Genomic DNA, 14852 nt, shown 5'->3' with positions numbered 1-14852 from the left:
ACTAAAGTGCATGTGACTGCATGTGGTGCATATTTAAATGCATATATAAAAGTAAATATATGCAGAAATACATAATGCCCTCTTTTCACTTACACCCGTGTTTATGAGGCAACTTAATGTTTAAAATGAGCCATGTGAATATCATCCATGGGTCTGTTATGAATGAAAATCTTACAAATGAGTTTTACACTACCATTGCTCTATGATAAAAAAACAGAAGTTTAGCATTTGTAAACACGGATGTGAATGAACAGAGAGGGCACAGCATGATGGCTGATCCATGTTTTCACGTGCATGTGTGACTGTTTGAATGCACGCTGTCATGCTTTCTTTGGTGTAGATTTGGAGCCCGACAGACCGTTCTCTGTGTTATCGATCCCTGAGGAGGTGACAAGGCACTCCTTACTGAAAAAGACAAAGAAAAAAATCAGCAGAATGAGAGGGAGATCATATTATATATAGTCTTGTTCAAAATAATAGCAGTACAATGTGACTAACCAGAATAATCAAGGTTTTTAGTATATTTTTTATTGCTACGTGGCAAACAAGTTACCAGTAGGTTCAGTAGATTCTCAGAAAACAAACAAGACCCAGCATTCATGATATGCACGCTCTTAAGGCTGTGCAATTGGGCAATTAGTTGAAAGGTGTGTGTTCAAAAAAATAGCAGTGTCTACCTTTGACTGTACAAACTCAAAACTATTTTGTACAAACATTTTTTTTTCTGGGATTTAGCAATCCTGTGAATCACTAAACTAATATTTAGTTGTATGATCACAGTTTTTTAAAACTGCTTGACATCTGTGTGGCATGGAGTCAACCAACTTGTGGCACCTCTCAGCTGTTATTCCACTCCATGATTCTTTAACAACATTCCACAATTCATTCACATTTCTTAGTTTTGCTTCAGAAACAGCATTTTTGATATCACCCCACAAGTTTTCAATTGGATTAAGGTCTGGAGATTGGGCTGGCCACTCCATAACATTAATTTTGTTGGTTTGGAACCAAGACTTTGCCCGTTTACTAGCGTGTTTTGGGTCATTGTCTTGTTGAAACAACCGTTTCAAGGGCATGTCCTCTTCAGCATAGGGCAACATGACCTCTTCAAGTATTTTAACATATGCAAACTGATCCATGATCCCTGGTATGCGATAAATAGGCCCAACACCATAGTAGGAGAAACATGCCCATATCATGATGCTTGCACCTCCATGCTTCACTGTCTTCACTGTGTACTGTGGCTTGAATTCAGAGTTTGGGGGTCGTCTCACAAACTGCCTGTGGCCCTTGGACCCAAAAAGAACAATTTTACTCTCATCAGTCCACAAAATGTTCCTCCATTTCTCTTTAGGCCAGTTGATGTGTTCTTTGGCAAATTTTAACCTCTTCTGCACATGCCTTTTTTTTTTAACAGAGGGACTTTGCGGGGATTCTTGAAAATAGATTAGCTTCACACAGACGTCTTCTAACTGTCACAGTACTTACAGGTAACTCCAGACTGTCTTTGATCATCCTGGAGGTGATCATTGGCTGAGCCTTTGCCATTCTGGTTATTCTTCTATCCATTTTGATGGTTGTCTTCCGTTTTCTTCCACGTCTCTCTGGTTTTGCTCTCCATTTTAAGGCATTGGAGATCATTTTAGCTGAACAGCCTATCATTTTTTGCACCTCTTTATAGGTTTTCCCCTCTCTAATCAACTTTTTAATCAAAGTACGCTGTTCTTCTGAACAATGTCTTGAACGACCCATTTTCCTCAGCTTTCAAATGCATGTTCAACAAGTGTTGGCTTCATCCTTAAATAGGGGCCACCTGATTCACACCTGTTTCTTCACAAAATTGATGACCTCAGTGATTGAATGCCACACTGCTATTTTTTTGAACACACCCCTTTCAACTAATTCAACTAATTGCCCAATTGCACAGCCTTAAGAGCGTGCATATCATGAATGCTGGGTCTCATTTGTTTTCTGAGAATCTACTGAACCTACTGGTAACTTGTTTGCCACATAGCAATAAAAAATATACTAAAAACCTTGATTATTCTGGTTAGTCACATTGTACTGCTATTATTTTGAACAAGACTGTATACTACTACCACTAATAATAATAATTAACAATAAAATAATGTGCTCTATAAATAAACATTGAGTGATTGATATTTTTATATAATATCAGTTATTTTGTCATTCATTTACCTTTATTTACAATATTGCCAGGCAGTACTGTTTTTCTATTTCAATGACAATCAAAATCTGGTAAATGTCACTTAAAAGGGCACATGTACTCGTAGTCTTTCTTATGTATACATAATAAAGGCTGTGTGAACTCACTTTTTTTCCTCAATCTTTGCGAGAACGAACAGAGTGAAGTTCTTTATCAGCATGAAGGCCATTAAAAAAGCGATGAATCCACCAACACAGGAGGCAATGATAATGGTGAGCGTGTTATCGACCTGCCTTACTGAAAGACGGGTGGCAAGAGAATAAGACAAAAAAAGAGAGAATGAGAAAAGCAGCAAAGTTATTTTAACAATGACCTTGAAATGTAATGCTTTATTCTCTCTCTCTCTGTAACTCCCTCTCTTCCCACCCTGCCACACTTACGTTCCTCTACAACGTATAGAGTGTAAAAGGCGCTGTGATTCCTGCCCTTCTCTTTGGGGTTTTTGCCAAAGCAGGTGTAGACACCTGCATCCTCGAATGTTATGTTCCAAAGCAGGATGGAGATGTTGTTGCCTTTACTGGTGCCAACAAACTCAACCCTTTCACGGAAAATGTTCACCTTATTTGGCTCCATATGATCCGTTGGAATCACAGAATCAACCATCTGATTGAAAGAGAAATCTTTAGTTATAAATGTTAAAATTAGCATATGTAAACTTACACTAACAAACTTTCACATTGGCTCAGACACTGTAAGCAAATGATTAGGCTAAATTGTCACTGTTTTACACAATCCTTAACTTTGTTAGAAATAGAGCTAGAGAATGCACAGATGATTTGAAGACTCGGAGGCCTATATATCTATATATTTGTTGCCATCTTTGATACTTGAAAGGACACTTGCGCTGTGTGGCACAGAATTTGCCGCTGAGAAACATTAAGTCAATGGAATGATTTCAAGAACTGCCCCCTTCCACCTCGAGTGTCCTTGAAAGCATACAAAACCAGCTCGAGATGAAAGTGAGGCATTCTATTTATATTTCAGTGTTAGACTTAGGCTACACCAGCAACAGTAACTCATTTTTAAATGAGATTTTGAATGGTTGTTAGAAGCAAACAGAAGTTGGATACAGCGTGAAAAGTGACGTTGTGATTATGTAGGCCTATAACAGAATAGTAGGGGCCTATGCACGTTAGATATTTATGCCTAAATAATGCACACAGAAAAAAACAGGTCATTATAAAATAAACCCCGAGAAGGTGAAGATGAGAAGCTTATCGGGATATTGTATATCTGTCTAATGTATATATCATTACACGACTGCTTAACAAACGAATGAACAAACAAATAAATAAATACGTTGACATAACATACGTTTATTTGATCATTTTACCTGTTATCTAAGCTTCCGCTAAGAAAGAAAAATCATTACAACGTGTAAAGCAATCGGTCGCAACAGAACCAACACTGCAACAATATCAACGGTAATATTAATAGCCTACTGTACTAAGATCCTCTGAGATCCTTTTCACTTCAATCAATAAATGAGACGCAAGATGGCGCCAGTTGTGTTTGTATGAACGTGAGAAGATGTCAGACTGCTGGATAACGCGAATAAGACCTGAAGGAGTTCTCCTGATCAATGTCACAAATTTACTTTTTTGATGTGAGCAATATATAGTGCAGATACATTTTTTTCTAATACCTAAACATGTATTTTCAAGTTTAAAATTAGATTACAATTTCAATGGGCTCTCAGACTTTTAAACTATGTAAAGTTGGTTGTAGCCTAAGCCTAATATTAAGCATTTTCGTTTAGCTTGTGTGGCAAATTATGTTTGATTCTTTTCTATTCTATGCCAATTATTTGTAAGTGTGTCTTTTATGCTCTGCATTAAAGGGATAGTTCAAAATGTAAATGAATCCATTATTTTTGCCTATTCACCCTCAAGTCAGTAACATCTTTCAGAATAATGCAATCAGAGTTATTTAAAAAAAAATAACTCCAAGCATTAAAATGGCATGGGCTTGATGGGTTGTTTTTGAAGTCCATAAAAGTCCATCATATCCATCATATAACTGCTCCGGTGGGGTTAATAAATGCCTTTTGAAGCGAAGTGGCAAGTTTGTGTAAGAAAAATATCCATATTTAAAACTTTATAGACTAAAATAATGCTTCCAGCGGTCAGCTGTACACAAATCGACGGCAAAAGAGTAACCCTTAACCCTTGAATCATTGATGCATGCATATTGACAAACACAGAAGCACAGAGGATAGAGCAAAACAAAACATCGGTCAGGAATTAAAAGTCTTAAACGATAATTTTAAAGAGAAATGGCAGCGAATTTGACAGATTAGCGCAAGTCAACTTGCATACCGCTGGTAAAGTTTTAAATATGGATATTTATCTTACACAAACTCATCGCTTCGCTTCAGAAGATCCTTGCAATTAACCCCCCAGAGCCACGTGGAGCAGTTATATGATATATAGATGTACTTTTATGAACTTTTAAATTATTCATCAAGGCAATGCAATTATAATGCGTGAAAGAGCCAGGACATTTTTAATATAACTCAGATGGTTTTCATCTGAAAGAAGAATGTAATATACAGGATGATGTAAATCATGGGCTAATTTTCATTTTTGGGTGAACTATCTATTTAACAATGGAATGGAGTAGGCTTATTACCGGTACATCAGTGTATCTATCCCACAAATAAATCTGTTACCTTCCGCATGGTGCCATTATCATTGAACTCCCATTTGAAGTAGAGGTTAGTGATCCCAATACAGCTGGCATAGGTGCAGGGCAGAAGGACTGTGCTGCCATTCACTGCTTCCAAAAATGGGATCTTGCCAGTATTCATCTCCAGAGCATTAACACATAACACACCTCAAACAGGAAGAAAAAGCAGACAAAGACGTAAATTGAAATGAAATGTTCCTAGTTGTTTTCCCACAGTGTCCCTAAAACCACAAGAGAGAGAGAAGTAACTGTTTAGTCAGTAAGAAGGTCAGTAAGATATTATGATAATAACAAACTGAGATGTGCACTGATGCAAATACACTTTAAACACAAACAATCCTTCTTTCTCACCCAAAGTGATTCTTTCCTAAAACTTATGTATACTTCTCATGGATCATGAGATCATCTCACGGGAGGTTTCACACCAGCAACCTTCTAGTTACCAGTCGTATACAATATGCCACACCACATTATTTTTCCTTCTGTATATACTGCATGATGTGCCACCAGCCTTCCTTTGGAGAATATACTTTTAGTGTTCACTTTTAGTGGACAAGGTTCTATAACGTGGACAGTTCTATAACGTGTTTTCTACCATTCAGAACACATCAGCGGATTATGGACTTTGAATATGTCAGTGCATGGTTTAGCAAGGTTCATATAACAGCTTTCACATTTCCGATGTGGTTCTAAAGAGAGATAGACACTGTTTCATGTGCATAACAGTTTTAAGTCATCTATATTTAACCTTTTCTCTTCTTGGTGTTTACTCTTACTCTTTAATTGAAATGTATACGAGGCACAGTTTAAGTAGTGAATTAACTGCATGCTTTCTCGTGAGGATCATTTATTAATCAGTTTGTAAATGCAATTTTGCAAGCTAACAGTCAGTGAAACTGTGTCTGGATATTGAAAATCTTTTTACATAACAAAGGCAACATGTATAGTACATTTAAAAAAGAAATTGGGTTGTTTGAACCCAGTAAATGGACCCGTTTAAACAACCCAATTTCTGGGTTTGTCCATTTTCAACCCAACTTGGGTTGTTTTTAACCCAACATTTTTTAGAGTGTACATATAATGTGTATATATCTTTAACTATAAATGTATTTTTGAATGTTCTGTTTCAGACTGTTGTGACCTTACATAGACACCTGGGCTTCTCTGACGTCAAGTGTTCAGAAGTTTGCTTGGCACACAGTTTGAAAAAGTGAACACGAGCCGGCGTGAGAGTGCTGAGTTTACACAGCTGTGTAACTCTTTAGGAGAGGTTACATGACCAGTGAAGAGGTCCTACCAATCAACTATACCCTTTCATGGGAGATATTTTAAACCAGGACACGAGTGATCTTGGAAACACTGTGTACTCAATGTTCATTTAGTCAACATGCTTGTCATCATGTTCTCTGTAAGATACATTGTGCTTCCGTTACAGAAACGTACAGCCTTGCTTCAGAGAAACATTTTATTGCACAAAAGATGATGAGCAAAAAGTCTCGAGACTTAATGATTCTCACTAATATATCTTTCAAAATACCTTACACTCTCAGAAAAAATGTACAGTGCTGTCACTGGGGCGGTACCCTAAGGTACAAAAGTGAAAAGGTACATCTTTGTACCTACTCACCCCTAAATGGTACATATTAGTACCTTAAAAAGTACATATCAATTATTAAAGAGTGTGAATTAGTACCTTAAAGAAACATAGGTACATTTTAGTAACATTTCGGTTTTGTACCTTAAGGTACCGCCTCAGTGACAGCAATGTACCTTTTTTCTGACAGTGTAGGAGGCATACATAATACTTTACTTTACAGTAAAATATACAACTACTAATGGAATTTTGTTAACATAGCACATACTTTGAAACAATGATGGAAAATGTTTGAAGGACACTTAAGCAAAGAGACTTTTGCCAGACATAGGTGATTTGATTTAGACCCTATTTAAGGGGGGCTTCTTCTATCCCTTGCCTTCTATAACAGCTCCTTTACATTCTGTGATTAAATCAGCAGCAGTAAAGATCTGTGATACTCCCCTTTACCAGCCATTAACAAAATTCCTGAAGTTATTGTTGGTCTTATCATGCATTAGTCTGTGGTGGTCCAAAGTATGTTCTCTAGAGCAGCACGGGACGTCCCATATACACAGCTCTCGGATGCATCACCTTCACTGACAAACAAAACCTAAAATCAAGAAATATATTCCTATTTAAATATTTAAATTAAAATACTGCAAGCCTTATGAAGGCCAGACTTTAATGTCAAAGTACATTTGCTTATAGTGGAATAAAGTGGTGTTAACATTCTAACATGATGAGAATGAAAGCATTGAATCAGATTTGAAACAACATGAGGGTGAGCATCAGGGTGATTATGACCACAGTTTCCTCTGTGCATAGTTCCGACCGCAGGGGCAAAACTGTGTCAGAAATTTGAGCCGCTAATCTAATGCTGACTTTTCATACCATTCTAACGCTTTATTCGACAGCTTCCCTGCAATGCAACATTCGGGGATGAATCTGTGTCTGTCTGTTCTTAGGACATTGGAGCTGCATAGAGTTTGCAAGTTCACTGTTTTCAGTATGAATTCCTGCTCTTGTCAGTGAGAGTATGTTGTTCTGTTCTCAGTACTGTATATATCCATGCCATGCATTAAAATTGTATAACGCACACTGTAGATTATCCCATAATCTGTTGTATTTTTTATCAAAAATCATAACTAAGCATAATAGTTGCCAACAGCATGTTTTCAGTTGAAGCAGCGGACAGTCTTACCAGTGATGAGTGTGAGCAGAAGACATGAAGCGCTTCTTTCAGAGGGTACGCTTCCTCCGCTTCTCAGATGTCCTCTGCTTTGTGTTTCCATCCTGCACTTCCCTTTCTTCACCCTTCTTTTTGTCACGTCCACAAGCCTGCCTCAGCAGTTAACGTCCAGTTTCGTCAGTTTCCCAGAAGTCTTTGTTTCTCAAGATGCTGCCTGGGTGGCAAAGAAACCTGTCCCCTTCTCAGCAGTCGCGCACTTGATCAATCTGTGCTCACAGTTCCTAACATCAAATGTAAGACTCTCCCTGTCAAAGGCCTGTCCAGGTCTCAGAGATCTGGAAGCTCAATATTCTACCCAGCTGGGAAGTTGAAGTTTCTAGAACTCCATCTGACTCTGTTTTTTGGTTGCCTTCTGACCTGTGAAAAATTAATATAAAAAAGAACAGCAAGACTCAATACATAAATACATACAAACATTCCACAAAGTCCTGGATAAAAGAGTATTAATAAATATATGTATTAATTATAACCCTATATATAATGACCAAGAGAGATTAGCTGACAGAATCCAGTTAAATAAGGAAGTTTTGAAAAAACTTACTGCAAGTTTGCAATTGGGCAAAATTGTCTACATAATTAAATGTATTATTTTTATTCAAGACACATAGGTCCATAGAGACAACACAATACAAATAATAATAATACAACATTAAAAATGAGCACATCAGGAGTCATTTATAAAACATATACAGGCTTCGGGTCCAATATTTCCAAAAGCAAGATGTGTACCTTGTATCACTCTTAGAAAATATCAACTATAGACACAATGATCAAATTCTTAGACTCTGTCAGTCTGCACATAAATCTATACATAACATTTCTTAAAACAGCATTAAAAGTGGGCACATTGTTAGACACAAACATTACACTGGCACTACTCCACCTAGGAATTTTAAGCACAATTCTTAGTGCATCATTATAAGCCACTTGAAGTTTTTTCATTTTCGACTCACTAAAGTTACAACACAGGTGGGCAGTATATAGTGGAGTACAATAAGTTTTGAAGAGTGAGATTTTAACATCAGGTGTGCACATGTGAAATTTGCGTGCCAGCATGTTCGCCTGCCCATACAGTTTTCCACACTGACGCTGCACATCATCATCATCACAAAGATCAGCTCTTATCACATGTCCCAGTTATTTAACTTTCTTTACAACCTCTAATCGTTCACCAGTCAATGAGAAAGTGGGATATACACACTTCATATCCTCCTTAGTTCTGGCAATCCGTACCACACTCTTCTTGGAGTTAAATTTTATATCAAACATTAGTCCATATTGAGAGCATATTCTGAGAAGTTGCTGCAGGCCAGTAGCCTAGAAATCTAGACGCACCCTAGCGGCAGCAAATTTAATCTGCCCGCAAGTGTCGTCTAGGAACTCTCAATACCCTTCTGAGCTGTATTCCTCACAATGTGGACGTGCCAATCACATCGTGTATAGAGTCGGCGGGAGGGGCCATAATGGCGACGGCCGAGTTGCGTTTGCGTGCTTCTAGTAAACACAGAAACTGGCGAACGGCGGTCTTTCGAATCAGCTCTGACCGCGACTCTGGAAGACTTGGAGTTAAGCTTTTCTCTGAGAAAAGAACAAAGAACGGCACTGAAGTCATTCTTAAAAAGGGAAGATGTGTTCGGAGTTTAGCCGACCGGATACGGTGAATGTTTAATCTATCAACAAGCTCTGTTTCTCCTTCGTTGCTCTGGTTGGTGTAGCGCTATCCTATCGCGTGCAGAGGGAGTTTGAAAGACAACCGCTTATCCCGCCCCTCGGATTGAGCCCTGTCTATGGTGAGTTTCCAGACCAAACATCTTGATGTGGGTCTGGCTTGTCAGGCTAGCAGGCCAGCACTGGAAGGAGACAGTACCACCAAATCATCAGCATAAAGCATATGATTAATGAGACCTTCCCCCACCAAGCAACCAGTTCTACAGCACTTTAGCTCCCTTGATAAATTATAGATGTACAGATTGAACAGCAGCGGAAACAGAATTCCGCCCTGCCACACTCCATTGGAAACATAAAAGGATGTTGACAAACTCATCCCCCACCTGACTTGCATAGTTTGGTGAGAGTACCAAAACTCCAGTATCCTGATTAGGTATAAGGGGACACCACGCTCATATAATTTACCAAATAGTTTCCCATGATTTATACGATTAAAAGCCTTTGACGCATCCAGGAAACACATGAAGCCTGTACTATTGCGTGATCTGTACCTATGGACAATTTCTTTAAGTGCATAAATACACAGATCAGTTCCACATCTGGTTCCATATATATATATATATATATATATATATATATATATATATATATTAGGGCTGTCAATCGATTAAAATGTTTAAACGGGGGGTGAAACACTCAGTTTCAGTCAATCTAATGTCAATCTTGAGTACCTATAGAGTAGTATTGCATCCTTCATATCTCCGAAAATTCTTTAGTTTTATTATATTTATAAAAGAAATATGAGCTGTACCAAGTCTTTCCGGAAAAAAAAACGAGCGCCTGGAGGCGTATCGTGTGGGTGGAGCTAAAGAATGACAAGCGCGCAAAGCGGTGATGTCCTCAAGCGTGGAGAAACTCATGGCTATTGAGCTCAGCTAATAGATATGATCCAGAATCATTCGGAGGCTGCAATAAATTGAACAGGAGAAACAGCAACAGCAGGACGTCCGTCTCTGTGATATGTACTGTATTTAGTGGCCTGTCAACATTTGTGTGTGTTTACTCGCAGTTTATGAGGACATGATTCGGTTTAAGGACTATTGTATGCGACTAAACCTTAGCAGTAGCAAGCAAAACGGTTTTGCACGTCAGACTAGTGTAACGTTATACATAGAACAACAATAGAGTCCGTAAACGCATTTGAATGACGAAGCACGCGATCGTGTCGTTTACTGATGTTTACTCACGCGACAACAGCATTTGAAGCAGTTTTACTCACCGGCTGCTTCCAAAGCAGGACCGAACCTTTATCGCTGGGACCGCTCCGTCAAAAACACACTTCTTTGGTATGATTTGGTAAAGTCCTGACAGCAGTGAACGGTGGAGATCCACTTTTAGACGCGACTGATGCGATGTTGTGAAGCTTCCCGTCATTTCTGCGTTCAAATGGGGTCAAATGCAGCGCTGCCTTCCCGGAATGCTGTGCTGAAGCGTTGAAGTCACCCATAGGAATAAGGTGGAGCGCGGCGCCTGGATCGACTGGATCTGCACCTGAGAATGTTTATGGGCGTGCATTTCCTCTCTCGCTCTAGTTACGCGCGCGCACCCTACCGGGAGAAGAGCCCGTACAGCCCATACAAGGACCTTCCGCTCTAGTAACGTCAAGCCAAGCCATACTCAAAAAACTCTCCGAAACTTGTGAGTAACCGGAAGGAGTATTTTTAACACAGAAATACTCAATCAAACGTCCAACATTAGTTTTTGAAACTTTGTCTATGTTTAGGATGGAAATCCAAGTCTTTAACAGTGTAAAAAGCTCAGTATGCATGAAACAGCATTTCACCCCCCCCCCAATCGCAATTAGGCATGTGCCGATATCAATTTGCGATTAATTGCTGAAGTTTTATCACGATATACGATATTATCACAATATTGAAATAAGTTGCAAAAAATGTGTTGCCCTAGCATAACAGCTTTAAGAACTATTTTTGTAATAACAAAAATAACTGAATGTTTAAATACAATAATGCACCAAAAATATATACAGCTCTGGAAAAAACAATTAAGAGACCACTTAACATTGAGAAATCAATGAGAAATCAATGTTAAGTGGTCTCTTGATTTTTTTCAGAGCTGTAAAATTTTCAAACAGATTAAAGTGCAAAAACAAATTACAATAAAGTCTCATTATTTAATGCATTAAGATTGAGCAATAGCTACATTTGGTACAGAAAGTATAATGTTTTTGTTAATGTTAATTAAGAAATACTGATCATTGTTAGTTTCAGTTTAGTTTTAGTTTAAGTCCATTAAAAAAGTTATTTTGATTTTAATGTTATTAAACAGTAACTAAGAAATTAACATTACTTAGAATAATTAATTCTTTATAAGTATTTTTCATTGTCAGTTTGGTAATAATGAATTAACAGGTTAACTAATGAAGTCGTATGTCTCAAAGTTTTACTGAACAGTTCTAATCATTAGGGCATGTTGTAGTCCAGATTAAAACATAAAAATGTTTAAGTTTGAAAATAAATAGCCTATTAAGTCTTTAAGTATTAAGTATTTGGTGCTGTGATGAACAACATTTAGATTACAAAAACGAATGGCTGTTCTAAAAACTACAGGCGTTTTTGTTTGTTTGCGGGGTTTCCGGGGTAAGCGCTGCATTTTGCAGTTTATCAGCGCCCTCTGCTGTCACTGAGCGGCACATCATTAGCGCGTCTCCTTCACTCGTTCATGTGCTTCTCATTTACCCTTTGACGCAGAATACAGCGGTGTTGAGCATTGAAGGCCAAAGTATTCTTGAGTGCATTATAAAAAAATTATAAATTGTTAATAAATTATTATTTACAATATTTTAAAGTGCCCACGATAACAATATCATGCATATTCATTATCGTGATAAATCACATTATCGAAAATCGGCACATGCCTAATCACGATTAATCGCATGATTGTCTTGAGTTAACTTGTGATTAATCGCAATTTAATCACACATTTTTAGCAATTGTAAATGTATCTTAAATTAAGTTTGTAATACTCTAATCAACATGGGTATGGACAAATATGCATGCTTCATGCAAATGTACATTTTTATTAGTGAAACCATACTTATTCAATAATAATCAATACAGCATGAAGACTATAGACTTATCAAAGGTCAAAGGTGTTTATCTAAGAAATTGTTCATGTCTCTTGCCTAAACTTAAAAATTAAAAGTAGTGATTTCTCTCATTTTAAGAATATAAAGGGAGTTTTACACTGGCAGTTTAATTAAGAGCAGGGCACAGTTCGTATGAAAATGTTTTAATGTGTACCAGTGAGCGCACCAGAACCACGCCATACCTGGAGGAGGTCCATATTCCATATTCCGCTCCCGAGTCCGCGTTCCTCACACTGTCCACGTGAATCGCGGCCCAGTTCGGCGCGCACATGCAAAATACCGGCAGTTCAATAGGGAATGCGGATCTCTTAAAGGGGCCGCACTATATTCCTCCTCGTGGAATATGGACCTCCTCCAGGTATGGTGTGGTTCTGGTGCGCTCACTGGTACACATTAACAATTTTTCATACGAACTGTGCCTTGCTCTGAATTAAACTGCCAGTGTAAAAACTCCCTTTATATTTTTAAAATGAGAGAAATCACTAATTTTAATTTTTAAGTTTAGGCAAGAGACATGAACAATTTCTTAGATGAACATCTTTGACCTTTGATACGTCTAGTCTTCATGCTGTATTGATTATTATTGAATAAGTATGGTTTCACTAATAATAAATGTACATTTGCATGAAGCATGCATATTTGTCCATACCCATGTTGATTAGAGTATTACAAACTTAATTTAAGATACATTTACAATTGCTAAAAATGTGTGATTAAATTGCGATTAATCACAAGTTAACGCAAGACAATCATGCGATTAATTACGATTAAATATTTTAATCGATTGACAGCCCTAATATCTGTCATATGGACATGTGTCATATATATATATATATATACATACACTTATGTATTTAATAATATGTTATTAATTAATAAACACACACCCACACATATAAGGTAACCTTTCTAATAATAATAATAATTATCTTTACTTTTGTATTTGTGCACCCAGCTATGACAAAACAACCAAAATTTGTGCAAATGACAAGACCTGCGTGTTTGTCTTTAGTTGAGTCAGCATGTGTGTGCATGTGTGTGAGCGTGCATGCGTATGTGTGTGTATGTGTGTGTGTGTCCGCTTCTTACCTCTGTTAAGCAGGTAAATCTGTGTGTCCTGTTTGGAGAAGCAGAGGGCATCAGTCCACAGAATATGCTGCACACACATCCGCAGTGCTTTGGTCCCAATACTGCTCAGACACGCACACAAACACCCTCTGACACCCACACATACACACTCTCTCACCGTCGCACCTTGTGAGAGACACACATGCAGTCCAGCTGGTAAAAGATAACTGAAGAGCATTGAAGCACTGAAGGTCTGAGGACAACTGCAGCTAGTCTGTTCAACAGAAGCACCCCCCCCACCTCATCTCCTCCTCCTCCTCTATGAAAAATCGGCTAAAATCTGGCTCACGCTCAACTTTTCCCCTCCTTGGCTGACTGCCCCAACCCAAAACCTCCTCTCTCTCTCTCCTCCTTTCTCTCTCTCTCTCTCTCTCTCTCTCTCTCTCTCTCTCTCTCTCTCTCTCTCTCTCTCTCTCTCTCTCTCTCTCTCTCTCTCTCTCTCTCTCTCTCTCTCTCCTAGCTGTAAATGTGGGTTCAGGTTGTTAAGCAGTGATATTTGGGGTCCGGAGTCTCTTCTGCATTGCAGTTTTTAGAAAGGCAACAGGGAGGATGGCACCAAAAAGAAACATAAGGGGTCCTCTGGCATCTCAACTGCTGGGATACACATCACTTAATGACAAAGCAACAAGAGTTTGTTTGACCCCTATTAACTAGAGTGACATGTGTCACTTTCTCGCAATGTGGAAGAAAAATAAACAAATTTGAGTAGGTTGCACATGCATGTGTGTGTGCGTGTGTCTGCAAAGTGACTGTGACTTTGAATATGTGTCAATGTCTCACTCTCTCTTCACATCTATGATAGATTAGCAGAATTGAGTTTCCTATGACTCTGCATTTCTCAACCCCACCCCCTCTGGTATTGATAATAGGCTGCACCAGAAGTGTCAGGTTTTCTTGGATCAGGGCAATTGTTCCTGATACTTTCAGTACTTGAGGATGTGTGTGGCTCCATCTAGCTTGTGTGATCTAATGTAGCCTGTGTTCTCTATAGTGTTGGGAAGGTTACATTGTATATGCAATATGTAACAGATTACAAGTTACCCTATGTAAAATGTAATAACTATTTCAATCACTTTATTAATGTAACTGAATACATTTAATTACTTTTCTAAATTTCTAACAAATGATTACAATTATTAATCATTTTTAA

General features: G+C 38.1%; 1 protein-coding gene across 1 annotated transcript; it reads right to left on the bottom strand.

Annotated features, from left to right (window-relative positions):
- Positions 1-3: 3 nt before the first annotated feature.
- On the bottom strand, positions 4-13951 carry scn4bb (sodium channel, voltage-gated, type IV, beta b). Its single transcript, XM_067438480.1, has 6 exons — positions 13664-13951; positions 7693-8097; positions 4899-5062; positions 2608-2830; positions 2335-2464; positions 4-405 (listed from the first exon to the last, which is right to left on the bottom strand). Exons 2-6 carry the CDS (start codon positions 7781-7783, stop codon positions 321-323), a joined length of 693 nt encoding a protein of 230 aa, XP_067294581.1. The 5' UTR covers positions 7784-8097; positions 13664-13951; the 3' UTR covers positions 4-320.
- Positions 13952-14852: the final 901 nt, after the last annotated feature.

This window comes from Pseudorasbora parva, chromosome 3 (genome assembly GCF_024679245.1).
Source record: "Pseudorasbora parva isolate DD20220531a chromosome 3, ASM2467924v1, whole genome shotgun sequence".
Classification (NCBI taxonomy): domain Eukaryota; kingdom Metazoa; phylum Chordata; class Actinopteri; order Cypriniformes; family Gobionidae; genus Pseudorasbora; species Pseudorasbora parva.
Note: the sequence above shows the minus strand (reverse complement) of the source record. Positions and strands in the feature narration are given on the sequence as shown.

Coding starts and splice junctions, on each gene's coding strand:
- scn4bb (XM_067438480.1), bottom strand. CDS start 7,783: ATGGAAACACAAAGCAGAGGACATCTGAGAAGCGGAGGAAGCGTACCC. Junction 2,831..4,898: donor ATAATGGCACCATGCGGAAG/GTAACAGATTTA, acceptor TCTTTCAATCAG/ATGGTTGATTCTGTGATTCC. Junction 2,465..2,607: donor TCTATACGTTGTAGAGGAAC/GTAAGTGTGGCA, acceptor CCCGTCTTTCAG/TAAGGCAGGTCGATAACACG.